Here is a 26663-nt window from a genome sequence, read left to right on the forward strand (position 1 = left end):
TTTCTTATCTTTCAAACATGTTTTAAAAAACCGTTATTTATCAGGCGAGGGACTGCATCTAACAAATCAAGCTGGATAAGGCTTTGCTGCGTGTGACCTGTAAGCCCAACCCCTAAGTTACTGGCAGTGAGCCCAGATTTCCCCTGGAGATTATGTCCCGTGTTTCTGTGTTTGGCTTTGGGCTTTTACAAGGAAAACAAGTCTTAAGTGTGAATCTAAATAGAGGGGGGGAAGGATTTTTGCCAAAAACTCTGCAGTCATTGCTTGTGTAAGGGGGTGAGGGTGGGCAGGTGTGTAGAGTGGACATTTCAACTCCCAGAAGAGTTGAAAGTCTCCATGGCGGAGCTTAGTGTGGTAGGTACGACTGTCAAGATGGGACAGGGATGAGAAGGTGACACCGACATGGCCGTTTGACTGCAGGGGACCCTCAGAGTGCAGGATGTGAACAGCAAACAGAGTGACATAGAGACCTAGAGCCAGGCGCTTCACAGTCCTCCAGGTGTCCCGGTCTGGGTCTCCACATGGCGCCTAGAAAGGCCGTCGCGTACCATCGTGTATGTTTTGAATAGGATGAGACCTATTGTGACTGTGCCCTTTCAAGCATTCGCTGTGTCTTTCTGGCGGTAGACAGGACAGTAGAGTTCTCCCGTGTGACAGTCTCGGAAGATGGTATGCAGGCTAACCGGGAAGTTGAAGTCCCAGGACCACTTCTTCCTCATGGGGCTCAGTTGCTTTAAAGCACACCCAATAAAACGACCATATTTTGGACACTCTAATAAAACGACCATATTTTGGACACTCTTTTGTTCTTTTCTGAGGTGGAGTACCCCTGGAAGGTCTCAAGCTTCTAAAACCATGATTTATAACACTCTACCTGTATAGGGCCATCTGCTGATCCACCCCACTAAGTCCTGGGTGGTCCTTGTCTAACCCGGGTATGGGGCTGTGGAGTGGGTTTCCTCCAGCCTGTCTCCGTAGCTGGGAAGGCCTCTCTGGGACACAGGCGCTGCCCATGTGTAGTTTGGGCACTTGCACTCTCCAGTTCCTGAACAAGGTCCTCAGCTCTGTTGTGACCTCCGATGTTTGGTCTCCTTGTGCCTCTTTGCCCAGCGGAACTTTCCAAGTCTCTCCTCCATGAACCGCACCTCTTTAGACTGGTTCAAACTGTCCTCTCTGGGTCTGGGCTACCCAGAATCCACATCACTCAGAGGTTCGGGGAAGCTGACAACAGGTGGCTATCCATCCATCCATGAGCCCAGAGATCCATCCAACCCAGGAGGCGGGTTGTTATCCAAAGTCATGGGACTGGCTTCTTGGCCTGTCAAGTCCTTCTGCCCCCAAAGGTGGACTGAGTCTCCATCTGGTCCAGGTGGGTTCTCCACACCTTCTTCCTGTGGCTTATCTGCCTAACGCTAGATGAACACCACACAGTTATAAATACTCAGGTCAATATATATATGCAGGTATAGATATATATATTCTGGTCACTGTTTTACACTCTAACAAAGGAAACCACTAGCCTGCATCTTCTATTGTTTGTGCCGCCCTGACTCCCATCTGCCTCTGGTGTAGCCGGCAGGAAAGTGAGCCACTGAGTCCCACGGGCTGCCATCCTTACGTAGCCCCGTCACACTGGCCCACCGTCAGTTTCAATGCTCCCTGCTCATGCAGGCTCTTGAGGGCCTTGAATTCCAAGGGCATGGTGTGGGGGCTGGCCTGGGAGGTGTAGCCGTACTTGAGGCTGTCATAATAGTGGTACTTGACGGGGTTCTGATTCTGATCCAGTGGAAAGGGCCAGAAGCCATAGAGGTAGATCTGATTGCAGAAGCGTGTGGCCAGGGTGTACATCAAGAGGCCAGTAGTTGGTCTTTTTATGTGAACTTTGTTGGTCAGCCAATATCTGGATAAGAAAAAAAATAAAAGTTAAGAAAGATAATAAGATCTGGGAAGATGGCTCGGCTGGTAAAATGCCTGCCTTGCGAGTATGAGAACCTATTTGGATTCCTCAGCACTTACGTAAAAAAAGAAAGGCATGGTAGAATATACCAGCAACCCAACTGTGCAAAGGTAAAACACACACATGCAAGCATTCATTCGCACATGCACACATGTGTGTGCACACGTGCATCCACTAACGATATACATTATAAACAAACACATACAGAAACAATTAAGAAATGTGTTTGTGAACACTTCCCAAGAAGAAAGAAATTCTATTCTGCCCAGCAGCCCACCTCCTGCCTCCTGTGACTTCAAGTCACATGTCCTAGGCTTCCTCCTCGGGAGATTGACAACTACTGCTGATTAAACCGGGACTACGCCTTGAGTTGGAGCTTTCCTATACATGCGTCTATGATGTCTGGGGCACCAAGATAAAAACTGGCACCCCAAGGTTACCCGTGTGGGAAGGGGCAGTACCTTGTCTTGAACACAGACCCATTGACAACTGAAGCAGGGTTGGCAGTTTTCTGTAATGGGCTGGGCCATAAATGCTTTTGGGCTTGCAAGTCTATGGCTTCAATTATGACTATGCAACCACGCTGCAGTTAGAACATGAAAGAGCTACCACCAACATGCTCAAATGTGTTCAGGCTTGGTCACATTTTAAGGAATGTTTGTTTGCCTAGTGCCCACTGCCTCACAGATGGGTTATTAGTCTTCTCCACATCATATAGGTAGACTTCTTTCCTACCAGCATTCCCAGAGGCCCCACCCTCTGGGGCAGCTGACCTTCCCTGACCATGTGTATAGCTTCTCTGCAGAGCCAAGGAGCTCTGGACTGCAGGGCTGGACTCTATCTACACGTTAGTTGCAAAGATCTGTCACTGGATCTTACTAGCCATCTCGATTAGGGAGTCAGTGTTTCCTGCTGTTGGGGCTCTGTCAAAGAGAGATGGGAGAAAACTTGGAGAAGGGCAGAGAGCAGGTTGTTGACGAGACAGCTCAGGTCAGTGGAGTGCTGTGTGTCTCTCTGTGCCTTAGCCTGAGCCAGAGCAGGGAATGGGCCATCTGCGCTCTGGATGAGGACCCATGCCCGGAGGATGGAGGTCTATAACTCAGATGGCTCTGTTGCTAGCTCTCTGTGTCTTTGAGAAAGTTACTTCTCTCTGATGGACCTTATTTTTCCCTCACACACAGTCCAGATACCTCCAGGTTCAAACATTCCACAAGAACCTAGAAAAATCTCTGCAAGTGAGAACCCTTCTGCTTGTTGTGATTCTTGCTGTATGGATCCAGAGCTCACCCTGAGTGGTCCCCACCTGTTTATTTATGGCTAAAGCTCTGTTTGACCCTGGCTGTGCGGCTCTAATAGCCAGGCTCCTGTTCCAGTGCGAAGGTAGGATTGCTGACTACTGAGCTGGGCCAGTGTGTCTCTAAACCAGACCCAGATCACGATTTTCTGCACCCCTGGGCTCAGACTTGCCATTCTTCCACTGAAGGGAAGGCCAGTACCTCAAATGAGCCGATTAAATTCATGCTGGAAGTGGAAGGCCACTAGAACAAAACATTTACTTATTGTTGTGTGTGTGTGTGTGTGTGTGTGTGTGTGTGTTCTTTGCAGCGACTTTAGCTGGCAAGGAGGGGTGGGGATGTAAAGGCTTCTGAGAAGTCCAAGAAAACCCTTTACACACCATGGCTCCTTCTGCAGCTCAAAAAGGAACCCAAAAGATTCCAGAGTCCACCCTAGAGGAGTTCCTTGCATCTCTGTTTGGAGGAAGCACTCGTGGATCAGATGAAGTCACAGATGCCTAGAAACCCATGCAATTACAGTAAAGTATGCAATATTTCCAAGGTTTGCTCAAATAAAAGGTGTTCTGAGGACTGCCACAATCTGTCCGTCCAACAGAACTGTCTGTCTGGTGTGATCTCAACGTCACTTTGGACCTTGAGATAGGAAGCAGTGGTCCAGATGGTCACAACCAGTCCTATGATTCTTCTGGGCACAGCGGGAGCTGGGCGGTCCTTTGGGCAACCATGGTTGTTCTGTAGGTCTGTCACTTGGAGATCCTTGTCCTTGTGTCTCCTCCTGTTTTGTGCTGTATGAACCTAGAAACGTCTTAGCAACTGCTTTGCCAACAGGGAATCAGATGGAGTGAGAAAATGAGCCGAGCAGCGGCCCTGGTAACTGCAGGCACACCACAATTGGAAACCAGCAGGGAGCAAGTCTGTGGACCCAACACAGACCTGTCCTTTCTTCTCCGTACTGCTCACGTTTCTATGGTGATGGTCGGCCACTGTCCTCCAGCTCCCTCTCACAGCCTCCTGGGCAGCTCTCAGAAACTTCTCCCTGTTCTTCATGCATTTAAATTCCCCAGTGGGTTCTCTGCAGGACCCTCCCTGGCTACACCCTTAGCTTTGCCTTTCCCTTGCGGCACCAGCCTTCCCAGTATGATTGGCCACAGCTCTCTTCCGAGGCCCTGTGCCGTGTCATAGTGTGCCCCCCCCCATCAAGACGCTGTTGCTCTTTTGTTCTGGCCTCTGGGCTGTAGCTGAGGTCACCTGCGTAATGGTTTCTTTCCCAGGCTGCTGAATTCTCACGGGACTGTAGGGCACACGCTTGCTTTTCCGTTATATGCTGGGTTCTCGGGGAGGGGGGGGTCATCTTGCTGCCTCTGTACTGAGGCGCCAGGATTGTTGAAGAGGTGTATTATCACTCAGGAGGAGGGAGGGCCGATTTGAGAATGGGGGGACTGTGTTTAGTCTTTCCTCCCCTCACTCTGAGATTCCACAGGGCTATCGCCTACTTTTAGTGGGTTAGGGTAGGGGCAAGGGTTGGGGTGCCACTTGTCTAAAAGAAAATATACTGAGAATGCGAGGGGCAGCCTATGTGTTGTGAGTCCCGCTGGGGTCCAGGATGGGTTAATTGATGTCCCTCAGTGACTGGGAACTTCTTCCCTCTGGTCACAGGGAGGCCTGAGTAGATTGAACACAGAAGCAGTATGCTGGCCTTTTGTGTCTGCTCTGCTCCCCATAATGCAAATGGGCCTAGAACTCTAAGCGGGGAGGGTCTCCTCCCTAGTCCTCTTGAGCATAGGAGGCATCAGCCAGGCTGAATTCACATTAAGACCCAGACCGTGTGGCCCTGGACATATCTGGTTCGGAATCGATGGGGTAGGTAACATCAGCCAGCCTTACTGTAGATGAGAGAACTCCATGGGGACCGTGAAGCTGGAGATCATAAGCCAAGTGGGGAATTATCACCACTATCCCAAGAATCCACAGGATACCTGAACCACTATTGTGCCTACTTGGGTGTTTCTAAAAGGCTCTTTTGTGATGAGTTTTTTTGTTGTTGTGTTTTTATTTTGTTTTATTATTATTATTATTAATTTAAAGATGACACCCGGAAGGACAGTCAGTAATGGCAGGTCCTCCCACACATCCTGGGGAATGTCATCTGCCTGAACTGACACACATTCATACTGGAGAGCTTGCCCTTTGCTAAGCTAGCCTATGACATCTCAACCCTGATGCCAAGTTTCTTAATTAGTTGCCCACTGTAACACCAGGAGCTTCAGCAGATGCCTAGGGCCCACTCCCAGTAGCCTGCCCACTGAGATCCCTACGGTGCCCTCCGTTAAATCCTGCTCTGACTAGGAGGTGGATCTTTAGAAAGAGCCAAATACGGGTTACATTTGGAAGGGAAGCGGGGACAGAGTCAGTGTAAGGACAGATGAGAACTCAGCCAGCTCAGCAGCCTGGCAGAAGTAAAATGGAGTAAACTGAGAGTTGGGCTATAGGTGAGAAAAATGGGTGTGCAGTCTCAGTGTTGCCGTATCAAAGGGGGCAGTGGTGACAGTGGCATCTCCAGGAATGACCAGTTTATGGTTGCACTGAAGGCTGACACTAAGATTTTCTGATTTAAGGAAAAAAAATAGCACCGATATTCGGATTTTTTTCATATACATTCTCCAAATTTTAAAATGTTGGTAACTAATTATAATGCCTTTAGAACACTGAGTGTATTCAGTGGTAGAACACTCGCCTGGCATGCATGAGGCTCTGGCTTTAACTCCCAACACTGTCAAAATTTATTTCTTTAAAAAAATATCATGTGAGACCTTATTGGGTGGGTCAGATAGACTAGGTCTGAGGTTAGGATAGCAGCCTCCTGAATTAGCCTGCTCTTCCTCTTTTGGTGAGCAGAGGCAAACGTAGTGGACAAGGGAGGTTTTCTAGAACAGAAGCCAGATTCATAAGCACACAATTAGACAGGGTTTGGCTATAAAAATGTGTGTTTCCGAATCTTGGCCTCTGGGGCATTTTTCACCCTGTGGTGATTTCGTATGAGTCAGGGTTAGGGCGGCACGGCTGTAGCTACAATTAGCGTTAGCCAGAGGCCATCGAGCTGTCCCTGACATTTTCCAGGGACACGTGAGCCACTGGTGGTGCCCTGCGCGTGGGTTTATTGATGCTTTCTCCCTGAGCTAACGCCATCTTAGGGATTTGTGCTTTGTCTACTTTCTGATGGTAGGGCCTTAGCAGGGGAAGGCTTTCAGCAATGGATTTCTTTTTAGGTCAGTAGTGCTATGTTCCAGAAGGGGGGTAGGGAAAGAGGTGAGTTTAATCAATGGGACAGTCACCTAGCTAGCAGGGGAGGGTGACATATTCATGCTGGGATCTCCCCTACCTCAGCCTAAACTTAATTTCCCCAAATTAAGCACAGGCATTTCACCTTCCTGGACACGGTCTCTGTTCCCTGTTGTTCCTCTAGCTCCTCCCTGGCTCTCAACCTGTTAATCACCTGATCACCATGAGCTTTCCCCCTACTCCTTTTGGGTGCTTAGCAACTGGGGCCAAGGCTTACTTAGATTCCTTTGTAGGATTCAGGCATCTAGCTCCCTGCCTGCTGTACCTGAGGACCTAGACAGAGACGATAGCATTTCTCCCCCACCCATCCCAGCATCCTTGCGAACTAAGCTGGGTCAGACCAGCGGTTCTGGCGCCCAGTTGACAAGAGAGGCTTCTTCCACTTCCTCTTTGCTGATCTGGAGATGGGTTGCCTAAAACAAGATGCATCCCTCACGGATCTCCAGACCGCTGATTGGAAGAGAGCCTCGAACAACTCTTACCACATTCGATAAGAGTGAGACGCAAAAACCGCTGGGACTGGAGGCTTTGTCGTTGTAGCGGGTCTGGAAATGGTGGTCCTGAGGTCTCTGTGTGCCAAATATCTTCTATACAAATAAAACTGAAAAAGGGGGAAGATGTGGGGAAGCTAGCAGTGTGTACAGCGTTGGGAAGTATGTAAACAACGGGGACAAGAAGAGGACACCCAGCTCCGCAGATCCAGTGCCAGAGTTTCCACCCAGAATTGCTAACTGGGGGAAGGTGTTAATGGCCCACAAGTTTCCAGCATAAATCGGAAGTGTGATGGCTCTTGGCAGAGGGACCCACTTACTTCCGGCTCTGCCTCCAGGGTAAACAAGAACTCCTGAGCCACATCTGACAGGGACACAGGAGCTCTGTTTAGTGAGCAGCTTGTAATAGAAGCTGACTGTGTTATGTAGGGATACATCATTCTAGATTTCCTTTCTGTCTCCTCAGTTACTCTGGCCAATTTAGAGACTGTACGTGGCTGACTTGCCGAGGATTCCGTTCCTTGGGATAACAACTGGGTGTTAAAACACAAACTAATTAATTTTGCCTTCCCAAATGAGGTTAGCTGGGTGCATCCAGAGAGTTGTATTGACAATGCACCTTTAATATCCTAGTCTTGAGATTTTAATTAGAAGGCAAAGTAATCTCAAAGAAGGCAGTAATTATTTTTCCAATTGGCCACCCCAATGACTGTGACAGTCAAGCACCGTATTTTATGAGCACGGACAGCAATCGATGATGATTGCCAAAATCTTTTCATCTTTAAAGTGCCTCCTTCCGTCCCTGGATTTTTGGATACGGCATGTGGTGAGAATAGCTGCTGCCACTGGTTAGCGGTTGTCTCCCCCCCCCCCATATGGGACAAAGAGGACTTTCTCCAGGAAGCTAGTAACACTGTGGGACAGGCCCATAATGTCCTTGAAGGGTAGGAGTGTCTCACAGGGAGATGTGAAGGGCACTTGGTGATGCTTTGTGTAAACCTGGCAGCAGAACCTGGAAGGGAATTCACTCTGATCTGAAGGTACCACAGCTCATTGCTGTTCTTTCCTTGGGTGTACACTGAGGTTTCTTTTGCACTCTGGTTTATCTCAGGATAAATCTGCCCATTCCGCATAACAGGTAAGTTCTGGCTTTTTATCTTAGAATCTGGGGCTGTTGTCAAGAGTTGGTAAAAATTCAGTTGGTAAAGTGCCTGCCTTGCAAACATGAGAACCTGAGCTTAAAACCCCCAAAAGCTGAGGGTTAGCCTAATCTTTGAGTCTTGAGTCCTGTGCTGAGACACTCCCACAAAAAAAAATAAAATAAAAAATAAAACAAAACAAAATAAGTAGGTGGTTGATACTCGAGGAAAGGCACCCAAGGTTGACTTACATACACACATATGGATGCATATTTACACACACACACACACACACACACACACACACACACACACACTACTGAAGCCACAAGAATGAGGGAAGCTTCTGGTCTCTAGGTATCCAGGCTTACTCACACCAATGTTCTACCTAAGCTCAGTATACCTGAAACATGACTGGACTACCAAAAGTTTCAGTGACCCTATGAGTACAGGACAAAAACAATGGCTACTCAGGTTGGATACACCAGTGATCTGGGCCTGCAACCGTCCTCATCACGACTCTACCCAACTGCCATTGCGGCGTCTTGGTTTCCGACGAAGCCCTTTCCTAAGGTTTTTTGGTCAACTGCTCTTGAATGCTCTCAGTTGCCACGTGTTTTCCTGCTGAAGCCTTCGGAACCTCCCTGATGGCTTTGGTTCTATGCGCAGCTTCCCCTACCACAACGCTTTATTTGTTTGCCTCACATTTCCTCCCTTCTCAATTCTGTAAGGAAGTTGATTGACTTCCTATGCCGGTGTCACCCTAGATCCTAGCATAAGGCACACATGAAGTGCACACTCCCCAAATCTCCAGTGATGACTGGCAAGTTGAGCTTATGGGTCTCCGTGGGGGCGCTGCCAGGAGAGGTGCGTGGGCTCACTCAATTTTATCCAATGCATCCAGGTGGACCAGGACTGTGCATGTGACAGCTAACACCAGTGTAGACAGCACATTGTCCCAACAAAAGAGTAAAAACCATGATGCTGGTTATTTGAGGGGTCCCTCCTGTTACAGCGCCTTGCCTGTAGTGAGACTGTTTTTCAGACTTAACTCTCACCCATGACCCTAGAGGACTCCGGAAAGACAATTTGTTGAGCTTAAATTTGTGGCCAGATTCCAGAGTTTAAACTGATGCCACCTACAAACAGATTTCATTCAATCTTGTTCGTAACCAGAGGAATCCAGTTCCGAACAATAATCAGCTGACAGTTTTCAGTGGCTTGGTAGAGATGACAAAAGTTGATAGGACATAGTCTGGAGAGGTTCTGGGAAAGCAGGTACCTTCAGTAATTGTAGGTGAAAGTAAATTGGTACCTGTTGCTAGGGAGGAGACTTTGGCGCTATCCATAAAAATCAACAAGGCATGTATCCATCTCCCCGTTTAGAAGACACTTCTAAAGAGCAAGCCCACAGATGCATAGGCGTTAGCAGAACTGTTTGTAAGTGATGGATGGATGGATGCCTGATTACTGCAGCCAAGACTGGGAACAATGCCTTTGCCTGCACAGGTGATACGCCAGATGTACCACGTCTGGCCAGGCAGCTTTGTGGGACCGCGAGGTGATGTGTATCCATATGGAATAATTTTGGGAGTTTAGAAAGGTGTGAGGGAACACACATTCCCCATGTGTGAAAAGAGACATAGAAATGCCAAGAGCCAGTTTCACTTCTTGCCTCTTAGAGGAAGACAAGAGATGAGGAGTTTTACTTCCTGTCAACCAAACTTCCCTCATACATTTTAGATTTTCTTTTTATAATGTTCACTATTATTTAACACACACACACACACACCATTAAAATGAATGAGGATGGGAGATATTTCAGTTCTTAGTATGGAGATGTGAGCTTGATCTCCAGAGCCTGTGTTTAAAAAGCCGGGTGTGGTGGGACATGCTTGTAATCCCAGTGCTGGGCAGAGAGAGTCAGGGAGACCCCTGGGGTTTGCTGGTCAACCAGTCTAGTTTAATTGGTGAGCTTCATTTTCCAGTAAGAGACTGGGCATGGGGGAAAATGTGGATGATTCTTGAGGAATGACATCTCTGGTAAACACACACATGCACACACGCATATACACACATGCACACACATACATACACCATCACTATTCACCACCACACAAGCACAAACATGTACACAAATAAATAAATGCCCAATACTACAGACTGTCTTTCTCTTCTATAGATAGTACTTCCAGAAAGATAACTCTAGTTCCTTGATTACCTGCCCACTGGAGCAGATTGGGACCAGCCAGGAGAAGGATGTGGACTAGAAATGCACATTCTAGCCTGGGGTGACATCCCTGGAGAGAGTGTCATCTCTGTGCTGGGGTGTCCCTTTGTTCTCTGCACCTTCCACCCTCTCACCCAGCCCCCTCTCTGGCCTCTAGGCTTCTGTTCACAGCGACAGGTGGCAGGGCCCCCTCCCTTGACTGTCCCTTCTAAGCCCTGGCAGGAGGGGACATCCCAAGACCAGGCTCAGCATTGCTGGTACTTAATTTGGCACCAGTTCACAGGGTGTCTGATGTGGGATTTCCTGCTATATGCTTTGATTACCATTGATTAATAATGAACACTGCTTTGGACCTATAGCAGGGCAGAACTTAGTTAGGCAGAGAAAGGTAGGCTGAATGCTGAGAGAAAGGAGGCGGAGTTAGGGAGAAGCCACGTAGCCCTGCCGGAGACAGACACTGGAAATTTGCAGATAAGCCACTGCCTCCTGGCGATACACAGATTAATAGAAATGGGTTAAATTAATATGTAAGAGTTAGCCAATAAGAAGCTAGAGCTAATGGGCCAAGCAGTGATTTAAATAATATGGTTTCTGTGTGATTATTTTCGGGTCTAAGCTGCCGGGCAGTCGGGAAACAAGTGGCCTCTCTTTGCAACAAATTACTAGCTGCCTCCTTACTATAGGTGTCTGCTCAGGACAAGCAGGCCGATGCCCCGTCCAAGGCGTGGCCCTCTCTGTAGGTCACAGCCTCCCTTGTTGTAATTGAATTAGAACCATTTATGACCAGCTGCTGAGGAGTTTTCCCACTTACTGTGCCTCGCTCAACTGCCTGGCTGGCTGTCCACTCTGCTACTCTCGTTCCTGACCAACAACAGCTAGCCAGGGCACTGGGCCACTCTGCTGGCTCTCAAAGCCTTTGGGAGAGCTGCTCCTCCTGAATCTTTCTTGGTATTCGAAGGTAAGCTCTGCCAGCTCTGGGCTTTCCACAGTGTTCTCTGCTTCTTGCAATGTCAAGGTCACTATCTCAGCTGGGCTGGGAGCTGCCAAGTGTACTGATTCACTGAATCAAAGAATTCTGGAGTGGGATATAACTGTTAGGGACTGAATTGTATTCCTCAGATTCATTGGTTGAAATCTGTCCTAACTCTTAATACATTGTCATGTGACCTTATTTGATGATAAGATCTCATAGAAGTATCCAAATTAAAATTAGTCATAGTCAAATTATAGTCAAAATTAGGATGGGCTTTAATCCAAGATATATATCCTTGTAGATGAAAATGTTCGTGCCACTGAGTGTGAAGACAGCCTTCCTCTGACAAAGAGAGACCAAGATTCGTGTTTCATAGCCCTCACAGGGACCGACCCTGCCTGCATTTTAATTTTTAGGTGTCCAGGCTCTAGAGTTACGAGATAACCCATTTCTACAGTTTGACCATCTCAGGCTGGTACTTCAACCAGGCAACCCTCACAGAACAATGTATCAATTCTGTGGGAATGACATGGATTCCCCTCCTCATAGCCCCAGAAAGGGAGCTCACTCTGCCCAGACATTTCAAAAGATACTGAATTCCTCATTTCTTAAAGGCGCTACCTTGTTGCCGAGGCTCTCAGGTGTTGGGATGTTTTTACCATAGGCCAGATGGTTTCCTCCCCCAACCCCTTTCCCTCACCTGCCCTGCAGCTTCACAGGCTCAATCTAGTGGTCCCTTAAGGGCTCTATTTCACCAGCCTAAAGCACCCTGGGAGCCTTTAAGTGTCTGATGAGAGCCGCTGACTGAAGGAAGATATTCTCGTGCTCCCTAGCTCCTTCTCTCCCCAAAACGTTTCAAGTCCTTGATTTTTCTGCTATTGTGGTCCTTTTGCAGTTGGGTACCCCCAAGTGCATGTGACTCTTCAAGTGGGATCTGGCCACGCAGAGTAACAAAGCGATCCCTGGCCTACCTACCACGTAGAAGATGTCAAAACATCCTTTGTTGTGCCCAGAGAGCATGGGACCCTTTGGGGGTAGCCATCCATCCACTCAGTTTCAAGCCACCATTGTCTTCAGCCTAGCCGGAGAGTTTGGGATTTGTCAGAATTCTCAGTTTTCTTCCCTCTGACTGGCTTAGGTTTCACTCTGAGACTCTGAATATTGAGACTTCCGCTAAAATCATCTCACTTGCAAATTTGCTAAGTGAGCCACTGGCAAAAATGGAGACAGGGTCTGAGCCTGGCTGCCAGGGTCGCAGAGGTCGCGAGAGGAATGAGTGTCCTCGAAGGGTCGGTGGATGGGTAGGTGGAGAATGGTTGGTCGATCTGGCATGGCTATGGGGAGGTGGTGGTAGGATATGTAGACATCTCAATCCTATATAGGCAGAGACCAACTCTGGCTTTTCTCTCCTCATCTGTAAGAGAGACACTTTACCTAACATCTGAGTCTTGATTTCCTTCTGGGTTAAAGGTATCCTATCCACAAGGCTGTTCCAGCAGAAAGCTAACATTTGCCCCTTTTATTCTCCTGATTGTTAAACAGGCCGCACGCAGCTCTTTAAGTTGCCACGAAGAGCCTCATCACCACAGCTGACCGACACTCTGTAAATAAAGGGACTACGCAGATGGCGCATACCTGTCTGCTCTCCCTACAATCAGGGACCCTGGGACAGCACAGCGTGATATTTTCTGGTGAGCACTCCTACTTGCAATGTTTCTTTCTACCTCTCTTATGAATCCCTGGATGGGTAATCTTTGGATAATCTTCCTAAACTGGGCTCACGGGTGTCTGTAGTTTTCCCATATCTAAAAACAAATCAGAGTCAAGATGACTGCCTCCATTGTCCTTCCGGTGCAGCTCAGTTTAGAAGAGGCCACGGTCCAGCGGCTCAGAGGACCTAAAATTGTGGTGTCAACTGGTCTTCATTTATTGATGGCAACGGTTCTGAAATTTAAGCCATGCACCAGAATCAGGCGGACCTGTTAAAACATAGATTGGTGTACGTTTTCCTACGCCTTGCGGTTCTGAGCGTCTGAGGTGACGTGAGCATTCTGCCTCGCTAACAAACACCCAGGTGATGCTGATGTTGTTCATCCAGGGTTTACATCGAGAGCCGCTGGGGCAGCAAATGGAACTGCAGGTCAGGCATCAAAGATCACCTCACTTTGTTCAGGCCACAGAGCCACCACCACCATCTTTGCAGAGAAAACAGGAGTTGAGGGTTTTGTTTTACCTCCGCATTTTGTTTTTATTGTGTTTTTGGTAGTGCTGGGGATCGAACCCAGGGCTTCACATATGCAAAGCAAGAGTACCACACTTCCAGGCTATCTTTGTCCTTTGTGGCCTCAGTATCATCTTCCTCTATTGTTTGCTTGTTTGTTTTGTTGTCTGCCTGAAAGATAATGCAATTTTTTTTTTTTGGCGCTGTTATTGCTTCTCTTACTCCTTCTACAAGCTGAAGCCCGTTTTGGCTTTGGTAGTCTTGACTTTATTCTTCTAGAGTTCCTTTGCTGTTTCCTGGTCATGTGCACTAGAAGTAAGCAGAAGCTGATGAAGAGCAATGGAAGGGTCCAGAATGTGTCCCTTATGAGGTGGCCTTGGGCAAATGGGTTACTCTATGAGGCTCAGTTTTTCCATCTTTAAAATGGGGATAATGGGACTAAGTCTAGTCTTGTGATTACATGGGACAAGGCTCAGCATGGCGTCTGGCCCCTAAGCATAGCCATGATAGCATTGTGCCCCACATCTATTTTTTCCGTTTTTCATTTCGGTTCTGCCACAGCACATTCCGAATGTGTGATGGAACGGTTGACGTCTACGCATGTTTGCTTCTCTTCGGAAGGCTGTCTCACGTGCAAAGAAACAGCCAGGTGAGTCAGGGAAGACAAACCCATCTGGTCCAGGGATAAGAAGGTTGTAAGAAGATAGTATCCCACTAGATGCTATGTGTGTTGTGACTCTGAAGTATTTGGACAGGTCACCTTGTCCTGACTGTTGGGAAAGCTGCCTCAGGCCCTGGATAACTGCAGTGTGAACACAGAATCTCTACGCCAGGACGATACTCCCAGGCCCACTGATCTTCTCCGGCCCCTGCAGATCTGGACATAAAGAGGCACAAGTCCCCACTTGCACCTGATACACTGGGAGGCAGATGGCGCGGTTCTATTCTTGGTTGTGCGGCTTACTGACTGGGTCACCTTGTATGGATCACCGGATGTTCCTGAGCGTTAATAAGCGAGGATACTGGCATGCCTCAAAAGTCGACTCTCCTTGGAGATCCTCACCAGCGGCGCGAGAGTGCCGGATTCTCCAGGTCCTCACAGACGTGTGTTGTCTTCTGGCCACTTTATTAATTTGTTTGATGACAGCTATGCTTCTAGGTGAGAAGTGGTACCCCGCTGTGGTTTTATGCTCTCTGCAGTCATCTGCAATCCTGAATGGCTTGTCATATGCTAATTATCCATTTGCGTGTCTTCTGTGGAGAAGTGTCTATTCAAATCCTTCTCCCATTTTCTGAATTGGGTTGTTTGTGCTTCTGCTGTTAACGCTGTAGGAGTTCTTTACAGGTCCTGGATGTTGATCCCTCACCACACTTACTACCTCCAAATATTTCTGCCTATTCTATAGGTTTTCTTTTTCACTTCCCCAATTGATCATCATTTATACACAGTCGGTCCCCTGCCTTCTTCTCCAGCATCCCTTGGACATTTCTCTCAGGATTTCACTCTGCACCCCTTGCAAATATGTTCCTTCAGTTTTCAGTGAACCCCAGGTAAGGCCAGAGATGAAGGCAAGTCCTTTCTCAGGGACACAGGCTGCCCACTTTCTCACCCCAAGGCATATCTTCTTTTCCCTCCTCTCCTGGCTCAGAGCTGGAGGTGGGGCAGCCCACCTGTTGCTCCTGCAGTATCCCCTCTTGGACAGCTGGCAGAGAGAGCTGCCTCCTTCCCTGGGATCAACAGCCTGTTTGTTGAAAGGGCTCATTACTGCTGCTTAATGCTATTTTGACAGATGAAAGTGAGTCAATTAGAGCTAAAAATAGCTCTGGCTGCAGAGGTTTCTTCCAGGTGGCTGCCTGGCCCATCCAAAGGACTTTTGCTCTTGTTGCAAAAGTTGTCTGCCCCAGGTTATCTCCCTGAACCTCCAAATAACTCAGGAGGGGCCTCCTTCCAGGAATAAAAGGCCTTCAAGGCTTGGGGCCTAAGCCCCGGAGAGCGAGGTTACTCTGACAGGCCCACTCTGACAGAACTCAGTGAAAAGATGCTGAAGAGGTTCCCTGGGGCCTCTGTGTCCCTGTGGAACAGATGTGGAACAGGGGTCACTCTGTCCTTCCACCCTCGAATGTGGTTACCCTTGTGGTTTGTTTCTTGAGATCTGTCTTGGGACCGGGATATTCCCTGTGATCACACATAACAAAATACATCCAATTTTGGTCATAGCCATGAATGTCTTAGGGTCATCTTTTTTTCACAAGCATGCGTTCTATGAAGGGGATTCAGATGGCTTTCCAGTTATTATGTTGAGATACCACCGAGGAGCATTGCCATGTGCCTCAGTTGGCCAGAAATCAGTTCTGGGGAGCTTCCACTGTCTTTGGAGTAGGGCTGTGATTGGCCCGTTGGTTGGGTGGACAGTTGGATAGTCAGTAGGTGATACATATTCCTGACAGACATATCAAATCTATATCTCGGCAAGTACCCAATTCTTTAAAACCTACTCCCTCCCGCCTCACCACCTAGGCTTCCGTAGATTCTCTCATATGCTAGAATATAGTACCGCCATCCACCCATGTGCTTAAGCTCTGACCCCAAAATGATGTGACCAGAGATGCACTCAATATCATCTGTCCCCAGTGCTCTGTCCCCAGCCACCATTAGACTGCACCTTTGCCCAGAACTGTCCAGACAAACTATTCCTGAGTTTCCAACTAACAGCAATTAGGAAAAACATGGGTACTGTTTTTTTCAGGATTCTAAGACTTGGGGGTGACTTCTGACCCTGTCATAGATAACTGGAACCAAGGGAGTGAGGGCTTACCATCCAGCTCTGCTGCCTGCTGTGACCCAAGGTGTGACCCCAGGAAGTCTCCTGGCCCAGAGCCCTGGGGAGTGGGCCTGTGCCTGGCCTCACAGTTGGGAAGAAATAAGCTGGAAGTTAGGAATTACCAGTCTGGGCTGCTGAAAAGCCCAACTGGTTCAATGTGGATTTAATCAATTTTTTTTTTTTTTTTTTTTTTTTTTTTACTGTTTTGAGACAGGGTCTCATGCAGCCCAAGCAGGGCTTAAACTCACTTTGTTGCTGAGAATGACCTTGAACTTCTGATCCTCCTGCCTCCCTCCAGAGCTTTCAGTCACCATGCCCTGGTTGGGCAGTGCTGGTGCCCTGGTTGGGCAGTGCTGGGGACTGGACCCAGAGCTTAGTACAAGAATCAAGGATGGTGGTGACAACAGTGTTTACAATGACAGTGCATCTGTGTTAGTTGCTGTCCAGATGTTATTTCATTTAGTCTTTACACTCCGGCAATGTTACCCTTCCCACTCCCGATTACTGATGAGGAAATTAAAGTCTACAGTGCTTCGGGTGACATGTTGAAGTCAAAGCCATTTGCTCCTGGTGGAAACCACCTACCTGAGATGCCGGGTATGTGACAATACCTGTCACCATCTTCCTCTCCAAGTCCATTGCATCTGTTCACATCGGGCCTCAAAACAACCTCCAATTACTTTCTTAAGAGCACAGGGAGTAGGGAGCTCACCCAGATGAACCCCATCTGCCAACCGCCCTCATTGCTGATAGAGCTTCCAGAAAGGCCAGGAAGCTCGCTAAGAGCATCCAACTAACGGTGTGGAGATGGAAGCGCATCTGAGAGGCAGCCCTGTTTACCACTCACACCCAACCCTCCGCAACGATGTCGCACTCACCCTCGGACCGCATGCAGCAGGCGCAGGGAAGGGTAGGCCGTGCGGACGTTGACGTGATGCTTCAGGATGAGAGCGTTGACCCACTCCACACGTTCTTTGCCACCCCGGGCCATAAAGGCAGGGATCCACAGGATGCTGCCGTTGAGGCCATGCAGCCGCTGCAGCAGCTTCTCCCGCCACGTGGCATTCACCAGGTCCTCAAAGGCCCGCTGGATGACTGAGGGGTTCATAGTCACTAGGTCTGTCTTGAGGCCCACGTCCCGGGCATACTCCTGAACTGGAGCCAGGTTGCACCTGAGGGGTAAAAGGCAACCTGGTCATTTGGGATGGTCCTTCTGACATGAACTCTACCCTGTCCTCTGCCTCTTCTTCTTTCTTTCTTTCTCCTCATGGATGCATCATGGGTACTTGACTGGTCCCAAGCGTTTCCCATCTCTTTCTTCCTGTCTCAATGTTTACCAAACTCCTGTCATATCCTTAAACACAAAACACCACTGGAGGTCAGTGTCTAAAAGAGGAAGCACAGTGCTGGCCCTCAGCCCCACAACGAGGTCGCTCTTAGTAGGTGTGTCCTGGCCCATTAGGTGACACCTTAGAGTGGAGACTCAGAAGACAGATTTCCAGGTTCAATACTCGGATCTGACACTCTCTACCTGTGTGGTGACTTTCTCAGCCTCTCTGCGCTTCCCGCGAGGCTTCCATGACTTTGGCTGGTGGCAGAGACCACAAGAACAGTGGGTACTCAGGATGCTCCTGGACCATAACGAGAACATAGCCCATGGTAAGTGCTGTCATGTTTCTATTGGGGGTAGGGGACTATCAGGCGTCAGAGCAGGGAGGGAAATCTAAAGGGCGGATGAGCAAAAGAGCAGTGGTGGATAGCGACGGAAGAAGAGCTCGTCTCCAGTTTGTAAAGTCAGAAGACTCCCACAGAGACTTGTTAAAAATAGGATTCCCCAGGTCCTGATTCAGCAAGCCGCAGAGCTTAGGAATTTATATGTATATATGTATATGCATGTGCATACATATACTTTCTAAAAATCTCTTCCTCTTTGGGTTCTAAGCAACGTTAAAAAAACCCACGATGCTATGAAATCTGAGGCGCAGGAAATTTGCCCGAGGGCAGGGAATGTGAAGCAGTATGGGTGTTCAGAGGAGGGACGTGAATTGGTCTGACTAGCATGGATTCCATCGGTGAGACAGGGAACAAGAGGGAAGCCAGATGAGACATCAGAGGCTGGATATGCAAGGACTTGTCTCCGAAGGCGGTAGGAAGCCATCCCAAGGGTGCTGAGGGAAAGAGCAAATGGGCCGATCTGTATCCTGCTATCTCTTGCTGAACCAGTCAGCCTGCCTATTCCCCGAAGGACCGCCTTGGGTCCCTTCCTTGTGTCATCCTCTCAGGCCTAGCTGTCCCGGCCATCTCTGTTCCCAGAAGCTGGCGTGCAACCAGCATCTGCTCAATGTAGGCTCCCGGACTTGCTTCCCCATCCTTCCCCTTGTGGTCTGCTCTTCCTTGTGGGAGGTGGTGCACACTGCAAGTTCACTCTGTTCCACGTGTCTTGAGACCTACTAGGGCTTCTGGGGTCCTGTTCCCCCGTAGTTTTCTGAGAAAGAGGCCACGTCCTGTGTGTCCCTCACATGGAGTGGGGCAGACTTCCTCACTGCTGGCTGCACCCTGGAGGAGAGCTGACCCCGGGAGGAGGCTTTGCCCCGTGTCCTCCATTTTAACAGCCATGCTCCTATTCTTCACCTCTCTGGCTTCCAATCAGACAAGTTCCACACATTTTCCTTTCTTTTCTTTCCCAGACCCTCTCTTTAGACTGGAGGGTTTGGAAATGTAGGGATAAGAGCTATTGGCTCTGCTAGCCACAGAGAGACCTGGTCAGGGGGAACAAAAAGGAAGTAACTGGTACCCAGGCTATTGTAGCACCTCCAGTCTCCGGGGATGCAGGAGTGATTATACTCATTTCTTCCCATGTCCTCAGGTTCAGGGAACTCGCTGGTCACGATGCTCCCAAAACCCCAGAATGAGAGATTCTCTTTGCACAAGGGCAGTCCTAACAGAAATACGAGATGCGGCACACATTTCTGCCAGGGCTTAGAGCACTTTGGGATGAAACTTGAGGCACCATGTGTCCTCCTTTTGTCTAGAAGACAGCGATACCTTGTTTCTGAGTTTGTATGGCTCGAGGGTTAGGTGTCAGGTCTATGGGTAATTGTCACAATGTACCCAGTGATGGCAAAACAAGAGCCGATGTCACAGAGAAAATGACTGTTGAGTTTCTTTATCACGCTTCATTTCCTAGGTTTTGACTACACGATACTGAAGTTACAGGTAGAACACACCTTCCAGAATACTGGGAAGACCTTTATGGCCCCGGCACAGGAACTACCCATCCAGATTTTCTTAATCCCCTTTGTGCCAGGCTCTGTCTAGTGTTCAGAGAACAAGCCCTTTCTGTAAGGGCCAGACAACAAATATATTCAGCTTTGCAGGCTATGTGCTCTGTATTGCTTTAGCCAAAACATCCCAGCTTTGCCCAGAAAGCTAAAAGGATGAGGGTAGGCCTGAGTGTGTTATAATAAAGTTTTATTTACAAAGCATACAGAGGGCCATAGTCTGCCCACCTCTGAACTCTTCTTTCTGATTCCCAACCTTATAATCCAGAATCACCTGGACTCTCTGGGTCATACAATGCTCCTGTCCTGTCCCTGTAGTGACTTAATAGATTAGATGTGCATTCTGATTGGAAATAAGGATCCCTGTGATGAATCTTCATTGTCAATCTGATTGAATTTAGGATCGCCTGGGAGACACACCTTTGGATATGACCTTGAGGAACTTTTCAGAGAGGTTTGACTGAAGAAGTAAAAGCCCCACCCCGAATGTTGTTGTTCATCCTAAGGGCCGGGTCTTCAGGCTGAATAAGAAGGGGAGAAAGGAGCTGAGCACGGACATTTATCTCTGTTTCTTAACTGCAGATGTGACCTTACCCGATGCCTCATGCTCTTGCTGTCATGCCTTCTTCATCATGATGGGCCCTCAGACCACATGTGCAAACAAGCCCTTGCTCCTTTAGGCTGCTTTTGTCAGATATTAGGGTGCAATGATGAGACAGATCACTAATGCCCCCCCAAAGCAAGTATGACAAGCAGTGAAAGTTGAGAACAGGAGGCACCGGACAAATATGTCTTGTTTCAGTCACCTGGCTAGGGCACAGACCTTGCCGCAGATGGCTGGTTACCTTATGACGAAGCTGTGTGTGTCAATCTCCTGCCCACAGCCGCTGTTCAGCAACACCCCCGAGTTGCCCACGATGGCACAAGTCTGAAAATGCTTATTCTTCAGGGGTGAGGTTCTGGGAAGGAGTTCGTAGAGGTTCTGGGAAACGTTCATTGTGCTGTCTCGATCAAAGATATAATGGATGATGTCTCCGGGCTTCAGGGTCCCCTTAAGGACGGAAATATCCTTCTCCGCATCCAAGAACTTTAAAATCTGCTTCCTGTGGAAACCAAATGGAAAAAAAGTCTCCATGCTGCTAGATGCGCTTAACAGGCTCAGATGTTCTACTCCTTGTCACCCTGCAAGGGTGCTACCACCCAGCAACCAGGTGAGCACACCCAGAGGCTCCGATGCCTTCAAGGATGCTCTCTGGCTTTGCACAAGGCCCTAGATGAAAGGGCGCTGCACCAACGCCAGGAAATCTTCAGTAGTGGGCAAACCCAGCCCTTTGGCTTAACCTGCATCAAAAATGCCTGTCTTAGGGGAACTTTTCATCAAACAGGGAGTCAGAGTGATGTGTGCCCTGATTCCCCATTGGCCTCTGCTTTTTCCTAGAAGGCTTCTACAGGTGACCATGGTGGTGGTGGTGGTTGGGGAGGGGTAGCAGAGGTGGCAGATATGTAGATGGGCTGCCATGATGGGGAATCACTACTTCCACCTTGTAAGATTCTGTGAGTGTAGCCTCCTGGCCTGCGCCCTGGCCCGTTTTGTGGACTGCCTTTTATTTCCCTAGTGTTGTCTGGTGGGGGTTGTGAATCATGACATCTCCTTGGTCTGTTCAGAACAGCATGATCAAAATACGTCACATCATTTTCTAGGTTCTGGGGTAAGTTAGATCCAGAGGGAAAGTTCTAGAAGAGCACAGGGAAAGGCTGGAAGACACTGGAGTAGGTGTCTTCATGAAATCACAAAAATTGAGCCAAACACAGCCTGTCTCTAGGAGTCTGAGCACCAGTGTGAGGTCTACTTATAGAAACCTAAGGATTGGAGCAAGGATGACACCCATAGGCTTGCTAACATGGAGGGGAGGGAGAACTCTCACAGGACCCACGACACTAGACAAGGAACTACAAACAACCAAGCAATACCCAAAGAAGGATAGTCTCCCCAGCTGGTTATCCAATGCCAAGTGGTCAGCTTTGAAGTCATACACACATAAAAGCAACATACAGACCGAGCAGGTTGTGTTTATATATTTTGGACTATAAACATTCATATATAGATATATGTATGCACGGACACACCCGTATGTAACAATGCTATGAGTTTGAAATGGCAGCAGACACATGAGGGAGGCTGGAGGGAGAAAAGGGAAGGGGAAAACGATGCAATTATATTTTAATTAAATTTTAAAAAGAACTGCTTAAGGAGCTAGAGAGACAGCGAGTCGGCAAAGTGCTTGTCATGCAAGCTTGAGGGCTTAAGTCTCATCTCAGGAACCCACATTTTCAAAAGCCAGGCACAGTGTCAGGTGCCTGTCATCCCAGGCTGCGGAGGTGAAGATGCACAGATCCCTGGGGCTCCATTGCGAGCCAGTCTAGCCTCCTCAGCAGGTTCTGGGCTAATGGGAGACTGTCTCCAAGACCAATGTGGACAGCTTGTGAGGAACAATGCCAGAGGGTGACCTCTGCCTTCTGCATGCTCATGCCTACATGCACACATGCACCCACAGATGACAGACATGCACATAAAACGCCTAAGCCATTTTAAGACATGGTGGTGATTGCAGTCAAACAGAGAAAGGAGCTGGGTGCTCGGGTCAGCTGGTCTAGTTGTATCTCCTGCAGCAGGTCCCCATTTCCCCTTTGAGAACCGAGCCAGGGAAGCCTGTCTTCCATCCACAAGTGTTCATGTGGCTTGCAAATGTGTGCACATCTTCTTGGATGTGCGCTTGGTCACACTGAGCCCTGAGCCTGCAGAGCACCCTGAGGCAAGTCCTAGGAGAGTCGCAAGTCTATATACTTGAAAAGGAGGAAGAATCTGGAAGCTGTAGCTGACACTGTGGAAACCTGATTCTGTGGGGATCTGGGTCAGATGATTAATATACATCTAGGTCTGGGGTGTTCTGAGACAGGGTGCAGCCAGCACCCCTTGGGGATGGCACGTTCCATCTTCTAGCCACTGCCCATTAGTGAGTGGAGTCTCCAGTTACTGCGCAGGGAGAAGCCACCTTGGCTGAGGACTTCTTACGTCTTAGCAGGAAACAAAAGCGACGTATTTACTCCACTTCACGAAAGACTATACAACTTGACACACTAATATACTTTGTAAATTGCTAATATCCCTTGCAATTACTTACCCCAAAGTATTTAAAAGCAAAGAGAGCCCCCAGAAAGCTCATAAATAAATACCTCTGTGAGGGAATTAATTTCTAACTAATTATGAGAAATTACAATCAATTATTAAATATCATTCCAAATCACTCACAGAATCTTTTATTGTGAATAATTTTGGGAGCTAATTGAGTAGAGGGAGATTCCTTTTCCCTCTGGGTGGAGGCATATTGTTCCTTCTACAGTGGCTGCTGTCTACAGGCTCCTCACAGAAGCAATGGTCTCCTCTTCTACACAGAGTGTGTGTGTGTGTACACGCATGTGCGCGAGTGTGTGTGTGTGTGCATGTGTGCATCCACAACTGTGTGTGTGAGTATGTGTGTGTATACACATTTGTGCACACATATGCGTGAGTGTGCATGTGTGTGCACACACCGATATGAGTGTGCATGTGTGCATACATGTGTGTGCATGTGTGTGTGTCTCTCTATTCCTCACTGTCTTTTCAGCGTTCCTACAGGAAAGGTCCAGAAGGAGCTGACGTGGGTGGGTGCTGGCAGTAGGATTTTACCTCAGGTGCCATAATGAGGAACATGAAATATGGTGGCCAACCCAAAATATATGGCCAACTCTGAATCCCTGGAACCTGTGAATGTGATTTTACTCAGAAACAGCATCCTGGCAGATACGATTAAGGATCTTGAGATGAGATCATCTTGGATTCCCTGTGGGCTCTAAATCCAGTGACAGTGTCCGGTGAGAGATGGAGGATGAAGTTACACCCACTCAGATGAGGAGGCGGAATAGATAGATATGGAGGTGATACAGCCATGGGGACATCCAGGGCCCCCAGAAGTCAGCAGAAGCAGCAAGGAGGGCTCTCCTGGAGCTGCTGGGACAGCACTCAGAACTGCGGCTTCTAGAACCATCTAGGGGAGAATAACTGCTTGGTTTTAGCCTTAGGTTGGTGGGGGTTGCTGCTCTGTTAGCTCCATGGTACCCAGGGGAAAGGACGTGACTGTCAGGACAGTTCAACAGGGATGGGTGACCCCAAAAGAGGTGCTGAGAAAGACAGCCTGGTGGCAGCTCCTCCAGGGGGCCTCTCAGTTGTCGGGCTCCCAGATGGCAACACTTTTTAGTCCCACACCCTTTTTCTCTCCCCATGAAGCTCTAGAACTATGGGGTAGAGTCACTGAAGGGGGCAACTCCCTGCTTTGTGTGATAGTGTATGTATGTGGTCCTTCACCTTTCTTGCATAACTATCTGAGAGTATCCTTAGCTCTAGAACAACCAAATCTGGGCTGGGACGACAAACTGATAGCCTGGGGAATCAAACCTTTCCTTACCTGGTCCTGGCTGCCTCATTCCCATCCCCCATTCCCTGTCTTCTGTTCAGTGCTCTTTCAGCCCTGGTCACAAATCACATATTCAGAATGTGTGCATGCAGGATGTGCATGGCGCACCTGATAAACTCCCACTTACCCTCCAAAACATATTGTTATAGGCTAGCCTTACCCAGTAGCCTTCTTGGATCCCTTAGAAAATGAATGGCTCCCTTCAGTATAATCTCCTTAGCTTTTACCTATTTGCAAGATGTAGTACTGTCTGGTGTGAACATCCTACCATGTTGTCCTGTCTCTGCTTATTTTTGTATTTTCCTGCCTATCTTGCCTAGTTATGGGCCATAGGTCAGTGCTTGGAAATGAACATCAGATGGGTCAGTCATGACTGCATCTGAACCAAAGTCCCAAGCACCAAAGTTATCATTTTCTCCATGTCCATCACCTGAGGATGACTGTTGTCTGAGGATGCCAAGGCCAGGACAAAAACTTCTCTCTGACTTAGACAGATCAGTCTCTTGGAGGTCGACCAGATGTCAGACCAATTCTGTGTCCCTCAGCGATAGCTCTGCGTTTTCATGTGGGTGGAGGTAGGGAGACAGTCATTCATTCTTTAAGGGCCGTGGGAGGTGGCAGACAAGGTGAAGGACTGTCACAGATTGGGGACATAAGTACCAGGTAAAGGCAAACAAGAAACAACTCTTTATGCCAGAGAAAGATACCCGTGGCCTGCATTGCCCAGAAGCAGAGCTCCTGACTTAAACTGATGACCCTAGGGGGCTGGTCACACACGCCACCTCCTCTTGCCCACATGGCTGCATATCCACATGGGCCAGGTGGCTGGGCTTGTCCCAGATTTTGATTTTTAATTGTCATTTAATAGGTGGAACCTGCTTCCTCAGGAGGAAAACATTCATTTCTATCCTGACTTCTTTGGATAACAGAGAGTTGCAGTTTGGTGACTCATGGTACAGAAAGCCAGGCCTGCCCCCGCCCTCCCCTTGTCCTGTAGGTAATGACCCATACCTGATCCTCAGAGAGAGCGTCTGGTTGTGTCTCCATTTGGATGAAGCCGGCTGGATGCCGTGTTTAATGCTCTCATTACTTCTGTCAACAACAGCTGGCAGTGAAGACCCATTTATTACGACCTCAGCTCTGGAAAGGGGGGAAAAAAAACCACGAAGGTAGACATGATCTGTGAGCCTGCCCATGACAAGTCTAATAGCTTTGTTTTCGCACGGGCTTGAATGTAAACTTCACAAGAGCGAAATTGCAGTTATTACCTGAGAAGGGAAGTCTATTTATCTTCGAGAATGCACGAACTCGCTCCCTCAGGAATAGCCTGCAGACATTGGTTCTTAGAAGCAGGAAGTGGGGGGGCCCTACAACTGCTCTTCCCTCCTCCCATCTCTGACCTTCCAGGGGGAACCGGCAGTCTCTGCCAGGACAGTGCAGGTTCCCTTCTCAGTACAGAGAGGAGCGTCCACAAGAGCAAGGTGCCAGCTGTTAGATAATGGCGGGCAAACATAAAGAGATAGCTAAACCCCACGCAGGACAATGTCCTTAGAGCCTGTGGCTCCACCCTCCTTCCCTCATTCCTCTCATTTTCTTCTTTGGAAAACCTTTTCAAATACATTTGTGTTTGTATGTGTGTTGTGTGTGAGTGCACATGTGCGCGTGTACATGTGTGTGTGTACACGTGTGCATGTGTGTCCATGTGTGTGGGGGGGGGTCAGAGAACAACTGGCAAGAGTTCATTCTCTTTTTCTGTTATGTGGGTTCTGGGAGTTAAGCTCAGCCTTTGTGGAGTGTCCCTTTGATTACTGTGCCCATCTCATCGTGCCTCCCTTTCATTGCTCATAGAAAAAAATACCCATCTATGACTGGATTATTAGTCTTCTATCTGCCTGTCTTACCAGGCTTCCAGTGTGGGATTTTTCTCCTATGTCTCCATTTCATAACGGTTTAACATAGCAGGTGTCCTATAAGTAACCATCTGTTGAATTTGATATTGAACTTGGTCCTGAGAAGCCTGGTGTGGAGGAAGGAGCTGGCTGGTTTAGTATTCCTGAGGCAGATCCGTAGGCTGGGTCTAAACCATCTTCCTGTCCAACTCAGGGACAGCAGGCACGGGAGGGCTTTTGAACGCAGATACTTGAAATCTATGCTAGTAGGTTTCTAAGAAACCAGGCTCCACTGATGGCTTTGAAGGCAGTCTAGGAGCCAGCCTGCCTCCTGCCAACGCACACAGATATATGTGGGTCACGTCCCAAGTTCCTTTTGTCTAGCCGGCAGCACATTCTCTTGGCTAGAATGATAAGTGGGTTTGTAAGGCTGGATTCTAGAGCTTTTGAGAGTTCAAACCAGACACCTCTGTCCTCTACATTTATCTTGGAACAGCCAAGTTCAGAAAGACCAA

At 48.4% G+C, this 26663-nt stretch overlaps 1 protein-coding gene across 1 annotated transcript in view; it reads right to left on the bottom strand.

The window, feature by feature from the left end:
- Nucleotides 1–780: 780 nt before the first annotated feature.
- The window catches only part of St8sia2 (ST8 alpha-N-acetyl-neuraminide alpha-2,8-sialyltransferase 2), a 65991-nt gene continuing 40108 nt past the window's right edge, over nucleotides 781–26663 (bottom strand). Inside the window, exons 3-6 of the mRNA XM_050149107.1 lie at nucleotides 25271–25399; nucleotides 20594–20851; nucleotides 17346–17639; nucleotides 781–1900 (exon numbers count right to left, since the gene is read on the bottom strand). Of these exons, the coding sequence (XP_050005064.1) occupies nucleotides 1615–1900; nucleotides 17346–17639; nucleotides 20594–20851; nucleotides 25271–25399 (967 nt within the window). The 3' untranslated portion in view covers nucleotides 781–1614. The remainder of the gene's footprint in view (nucleotides 1901–17345; nucleotides 17640–20593; nucleotides 20852–25270; nucleotides 25400–26663) is intronic.

The sequence above is a fragment of the Alexandromys fortis genome, unplaced genomic scaffold, assembly GCF_014885135.2.
Source record: "Alexandromys fortis isolate MF-2015 unplaced genomic scaffold, M_Fortis_MF-2015_v1.1 scaffold_67, whole genome shotgun sequence".
NCBI classification, from domain to species: Eukaryota; Metazoa; Chordata; class Mammalia; order Rodentia; family Cricetidae; genus Alexandromys; species Alexandromys fortis.